Raw genomic sequence first — 6,898 nt, forward strand, 5'->3', positions numbered from 1 at the left:
TCCCCTACCCTCTGCTTCCTCCCTACTCCCTCCTGCCTCCAGCCCCTTAAGGGTAGACCCTGCTCTCCCCGAGCACATGGAAGTGAGGAGCAAATTTGAAAACACTGTCCGGAAAATAAATATTGTAGTAGTCATTTGCATATAGTAACCATAAACTTGGCTCACACAGAATTGATGCATTTTACCTTTTTTGAGCACAAGTAAAACAAATTTTAAGCAGCACTTCAGCACCTATTTTACTATACATGCCATTAGTCCACAGTAAAAAAGTTCATGATTTACCATATAGTTCATTTAAAGCCATGGTGACCTGATAGCTTAGCACTGCTTGGTATGTGTGTGTACTCCAGATACCTCCCAGAAAAGATACATGTGCTAATTAGCCCCCACTCATGACTGGAACCAGGTGTGCTTGTCATAAGTCCTGGGATACTCCAAAAATGTATATGCAAATGAAGTGCAGAGCAACCTAGTCTGGTTCCACCTTCAAGAGGGTGGGGCCATATTAATCATATGCAAAAGGCTGAGACAGGAGGCAACGCAGGGAATCTTTGTGAACTGTTTGCTGACGTCTGCCAGATATTTAACGCTGGTGAAGAAACAGGAATAATTTGAAATGGGAAAGAAAAAGCACAGCTCAGCTGTGAGAGTGAAGAGGCAGTTGAAACATGAAATGTACTGGTTCACCATGACTTGAAAAAGTCAACACTCTGGGGGACTGTGCTTAATGGACACTGCAATATATCTTATTCAGATGGGCTGCACTAACCTATCCTTGTGGCTTTTTGGCATCAGGGGAGGGTGTCACAGCTTGTTCTCTTATCTCCGAGTGGTGGCTTGGTATTGCAGTACCTCCAGGCCCAGTGCCCATTCCCTCCTGAAGGAACAACTTACTTTTTTTTTTTTCTTTTAAGAGCCACACTAAAAAGGTCTCAATCACTATGTTTACCCAATAAAGACTGCATGTTTTACAGTTGTGTTGCATTTGATCAATGTCATTGTTTCCATCACTGAGTCTGTGCTGCTTTTGACCGCAGTTTAATGAGAGACGATGTATTTGATGAGGTTACTGATTTGACTAAATACAGTGAAATGCATAGGCTTTTACAGCTAGTATACATTTTAGATTGGAGAAGCAACATTCCTAAAAAGGACCTTGCTCAAGTTAAGTGCATTGTTGCAAATTCACAACACCTGTAATAAGAGCCACAATTGGCTGCTGATGACCACAGAAGGCTCTGCCCCATTTTCCACTACATCCCCTCAAAGCACAGAGGCCTTGTCTTGTGTATTTTGGAGGTTACTAAAAGCACGTTGTTGAATGCATTGGGGCCATTTGGCCAAAAATATTCAAGCTGACTACCTGCATTGTCACTAACCCTTTCTATTTATAGATGGATTTAAAAGCTGAGTTACTCTAACACAAGTTGTACCAGTGTAAGCTCCCTGCATCACAATAAGCTGGGAGTGAGCCTCTTTGTCAGCCTATATAGACTAAGCTGTACCCATCCCACATCTGTTATTGATGGCCCTCACTTCAGGACACGTTGACCAGTGTAAGAAAATACCAAGCAACCCCAAGCATAACAGAACAGTTTTAAATACTGAGTTTCATATCTTTGGGTAGAATAACAGCACTGGTTTTGTAACAGTTAATTTAGTAAAATATTTTCCACCCCCCACAACCTCTATGTATGGAAAAGAAAAAAAAAAAATTAAAAAAAAGTCAAGCAGAGAAAGAAAAAGAATACCTTTCTTCTCGTATCTTCCTCACCCTTTCAGCTCGTTCTTGTTTCTCTTGTTCTTCATAGGCTTTTTGCTCAATAGTGTCTTTCTGGATGCGCTCATTTAAGGCATCAAAATCTTTTGCTATAATATGTAGCAGCCAATACAAACCTTTTTTTATAGATTTGTCAATTTTTTTCCCACAACCCATGACAGCTGAGCAAGGCTCCTGCAATAGAGGGAGAGAAAGGATATTTATATTGCAGATCGTTTATTATAAGCCATTTACTAAACACCACAGTTGTGGCAACTGGTGAATAAGAACGTCAAATGTTATAGATGAATAACTTTAAATATAAAGACTTTTGTAAATGTAATGGACTTTTAGCCAATATATCAGTTGCATATATATTTTATACAAATTCCTGTTTTTTAATCCCATGCCAGCAATACTGTAATGTTCTTCAGCTGTTCAGAATGATGGACATGCAATTATTCTGTCTTCTCCAATCCAAATTACCATCTAATATACATGTATATCTTTCTGATTGCAGTTCAAATGATATATTGCTTGAATTTGCCAGGAAGGGGTAATATAGTATCACAATTTCAAAATTAAAATCGGTTCTCCACTGGACTGCCAGGATCTACTAAACCTTCTTTGTATAAAATTTTAATGGCCCCCCTTCCCATGCCTCTTGCCTCCCGCCACACAGGACTTACCAGCTGGAAGCAGCTGTATTGGAAATTGGATTGGTATTAGCTGATATTTAAGGAGACATATCGGCCATCTGCCCCACAAATCTCTATGGTGCTTTCTGCAGGGGAGGGGGGAAGGGGAATCTTTCTTTAGGAAGTTTTACTTAGAAAGCATTTAGTGTGTACCCCAGACATTACTCACATTAAGAAGGTAGGGCATTGCTTTTTCAGAAATGTGCAAATCAGAAATGTGAAACATACTAGTGAAGTTGAAACAAAAAAGGAACCATGTTAGATTCCTCAGTCTGTTAGGGGTAGCATTTCTTTGTAGGAATCCATAATATTGAAATACTTCAATAAGAAATATAAATGCAGACTAAAGCCATGGGCGGAGATTACATTTGTAGCACTAAATATGCCTTTGCATTGCTAAAAAAAAAAGTGGGTGTACAAATCTGCACCCAACCTGTAGCAGTATAAAACTGCTCCCAGTTGAACAAGAACTTCTCTGTAAGCACTAAGTTTTATTTTCTCTGTAGCACCATGGATGATGTCTAATGTTAAATGCTGAACTACCGGGAGCCTCTTGCTCCCCACAGCATCCCTCCAAGGACAGAGGGAGAACAGCTGGCTCAATGACAGCTCACCAGGTAGCAGAGTTGTAGCCTGCATCCTAATGGGGCTGTATCTTTGCTTGCTGTGATGACAGGAAGCACGGCAGTGGTTGAAACTTCCAGTTCTTGGGGCAACAGTGAACTCTCCTCATTACCCTCTTGCAGAAGGGTGACGAGCTGTCAGAGAGCATGCAACTGTCCTGGTCCCCAAGGAACAACACCTTTTCTTTCTGCCTTCCTGTGGCAGGAGGTCAATCCCTTCCCTCTGCCACAGGGCAGTGGGAGTGGTGGGTGCACTATGCGTCACAGAGCCCACTGCTGCCCCCAGACTGGGAGATGAAGCTCTGCTCAAATCCAGAACTACCTATGACTGACAGGTTTCCCTCCTGAAGGGGGTTGGGAGGAGAGGTGTACTGGTACTGGTAGTACTGCTAATGAATGTGTGTCCACAGCTTAAATGCCTAATTTTCAGAACAGCCCTTTTTGCAGGAGACTGATAACCAAAATTCAACAGACTGTAAATGAAAGAATAAAACCATTTGTGATAGTTTACACCTGTAATCAGCATTATGCTCAAAAAAAATAGTAGATAGATACTGCAAATCTTTTATCAGAATAACTTTACCTAATGTGGTAAAGAATTATTGCTGAAAGAATCAGGCACAACTTTACTATGTAAGTTACACCGGTTCTGTCTGTGATCAGCCTAGAACAGGGGTTGACAACTTATTGCCCAAAGACTGGAACCAGCCTGTAAAGAGACTGGATCCAGCCTGCTGCAGCTCAGGGAATCTGCAGCATGCTCCAGCCACAGCAGCAGAGGCAGCATTCCCAGGGTCCAACTGCCTGCTGCATTCAGTTTCATTCTCTCTACTGCAGCATGGGAGGCATTCCCAGATCACTTTCTATCTGGTTCCTTCTCAGCATCTCTTGATTGCTGGAGGTTGTGGGCGTGTAGCTTGCAGCAAGGTTTGGGTCAGAAGTAGCAGCCCATGGTGGCAAAACCTGGCCAACCCCTGGCCTAGGGTAACCTTTTGCTAAAGACAGACTATATACCTGCACTCCTGCTGCCTAGTGGTAAAACACAGTAATAGCCATCTACCACATCAAATACCCCAGGACACTAGCATGTTTATCCCTTCTTCATCCCAATAAAAAAAAATTTCATTTGCACAGAAAAGTAGTGTAAATTATATGCTAAGGTACACATTAGTGTATCCATGCTCTTAGAACATTTTTACACATGCTCTGGGACTCTGCGCCAGCCTCTTTAAATTAGCAAGCCATGCTAATTAAAAGCACCCACATGTCACATGCATCACTCCCAAGATGAAAAATGGTGGCGTCAAATGTGTTTTAGTTCAAAGTGTCCCACCACCATTTTTTCAGCACAGGGACACTGATACACATGACATGGAAGGCTGCCAGAGAATGTCAATTTCTGTGCTCCAGTAGACTTGATTAATCAAATCTGCTCTGATGTAATGGAAATCCAACACATTGGAGCAGGCTCTCTGCATGTCTATAAGGAGCCCTTAGTTTCCACATCCCACATGCAATTCTCCCCAATCAGTCAGGTAGCCACTGCACTGATATAATCTGGGACAAAGTCTTCCCTGAGTGAGCCAAGTGGCAATTCCAACTATTCTAAGTGTGACAATGTTTCTCTTCTGATGTTTATTTGTAAGCCTTATTCCTCTCTCTCAAGCTGGGAAACTAGCTGCCCAGAATCTATTGAATGTGCCGTCTGCTTGTTCAGGATAGACCTGGACTTCAGAGAACAGAGGAGAAAGCTTTGCTGGTATTTGCCACAGGCAATAATAAAGTATTGAGAAAAATGTCATGGGATTTTTTTTCAGACCATTATGTTTAATTAGAGAGGACATCTGTGACAAAGATTCTTCCAAAAGTTGTCACTTGGCACTTGAAATAGACCTGTGAAGAGGAAAATTTCATGATGGCCTTAGAAGTTTCCCAAAGGCTTATCTTACATAATTTACATTAAACTAAACTTCTACATAGTCAAGGTATAACCTGCTTTCTTGCAATACTGTTAATTCTATACATATGGAAAAAAAAAGTCTCCATGAGAACACAGAGATGTCATGCATCCCTGGAAATTCAGGAGACCTCTCACACCGAAAAAGGCATTTTACATTTATTCCTAAATCTCGTGGTTGGTATTTGGGACAGCAAAAGAAATATCAACGTATAACAACTATAAAACAACTGTTAGAGATGGCATACTGGACTAGTGCAACCCTGTGTCTGATCCAGTAAGTCAAATTCCTGTGTTTTAAGGAAACAAAGCATTTGTATTCTGTCACATACTCTATATATTCTTTACTAAATTGACCTGAGAAAGATGAGCCTTTCGGGACTATTCTAAACCTTGAGTAAGGGAAAACTCTGATGAACCAAGGACTAATGACAAATCTAAGTCTCAAACTTCTTGGAAGAAGAAACGCACAATCAACTTCTAGCCTTCATTGCTTTCTGGGTTTTACAATGGTATGTGACACAATTCTGAGGGGGCGGGGCGGGGCGTTCACCTTGATACACACACCCATGTAAAAAATCTCACACGTTTTAGACAGTGAAGCTTCCTGTTCATATTTTTGATCTACAAAGAGCAAAGCTTAAATACTAATAGAAATGCTGTGTCCAAGCAGCAACTTTATAAATAGGACGACTAACTGAAGGGCAACTATACAGAGAGAAAGGATGAAGATCTCATATCTGGAGGAAATTTCCACAGTGAAATAAGCCTTACAAATTATCTTTTTTTTTTTTTTTTTAAAGACTTCATTATAAGTGAAAGGCTAGTATTGCAAGGTTGAGGAATTCAAGGTCAAATCTTACTACATTAAGTGATCTTAATTCTAACTTTAAAAAGAAACTTGTTTGTATCCTCCAACTTCATCCAACAGCTCCACTAGAAGCCAAGTAGAGAGATTATCTTTAAAATTAAGAGATTTCACTTTAAGATGTTTAAGGAGTCTTCAGATTCACTATGACAGGACACAAGCTCACCTCCAGCCCATCTATTCCAACTAGAAATAATCATAAAAAAAAATATACAATTAATATACCATTAGGGGGCAATGGATGGCTCAGGGATTTATCATGGGATATAGAAGTACCCAGGGCCATTACATAAAATCGGTTATACTTGGCAGTGACCAGCTTTAGCTAGGAAGTGACCACCAGTACAATGGCTAACTTTTGTTCAGCTATTGAAGCATTTTTTAAAAGAAACACTTTGAGTCCCCACGTAGGCAAAAGCTAAAATGCAAGATAACTAAAAACAAGAGATCTCAAATATAGCTATGATGATGCTCTTGTTAAACATTTAATCAGTAGGTAAACTAAGACAGACTTCCCCTCAATCATTTAGTAAAAGCCTAGTCTGTCTGAGGGTAACTCAATATGAAAATGGTTAGGCTAGAGAGCACAGAATGGGCCAACAATGTATTTGGTAGAGTGGGTTCATATGATGCTTTAAACAAACCAAAAAAGGCAATTTCCACCCCTGTTTTTAATGCGCCTTAGGTTTATTATTCTTTTCTTTTTTTAGAGGTGTACCGATAAAGATTTTTTGGGCTGATACCAATAACCAATTATTAACCAGCCATGTGGGTTGATCCAATTGCCTATATGAAGCCTGGCAGCTTGGAGAGTAGCATCTGGATGGTAAGTCTGGGGAGGGGTTAGGGGGAAGGGCTAGGGTGGGGCGGGGGCACACTGAGGCTGCAGAATGTGGGACGGAGCTGTGGCTCATCCAGGGAGCGGCTCCTGCTGCTGTGCACACCCCCAGGGGAGGCATGGGGGGCATGTGTCCCCCCCGGATCTGTGCGGGG

At 41.1% G+C, this 6,898-nt stretch overlaps 1 protein-coding gene across 3 annotated transcripts in view; it reads right to left on the minus strand.

Annotated features, from left to right (window-relative positions):
• Positions 1-6,898, minus strand: part of ARL13B (ADP ribosylation factor like GTPase 13B) — an 87,494-nt gene that overhangs the window by 17,591 nt on the left and 63,005 nt on the right. For all 3 annotated transcript variants that reach the window (XM_019525729.1, XM_019525727.1, XM_019525728.1), the window contains exon 6: positions 1,752-1,954. In XM_019525729.1, coding sequence (XP_019381274.1) covers positions 1,752-1,954 — 203 coding nt within the window. The remainder of the gene's footprint in view (positions 1-1,751; positions 1,955-6,898) is intronic.

The sequence above is a fragment of the Gavialis gangeticus genome, unplaced genomic scaffold, assembly GCF_001723915.1.
Source record: "Gavialis gangeticus isolate Ggan-Ray unplaced genomic scaffold, GavGan_comp1, whole genome shotgun sequence".
Lineage (NCBI taxonomy): Eukaryota > Metazoa > Chordata > Crocodylia > Gavialidae > Gavialis > Gavialis gangeticus.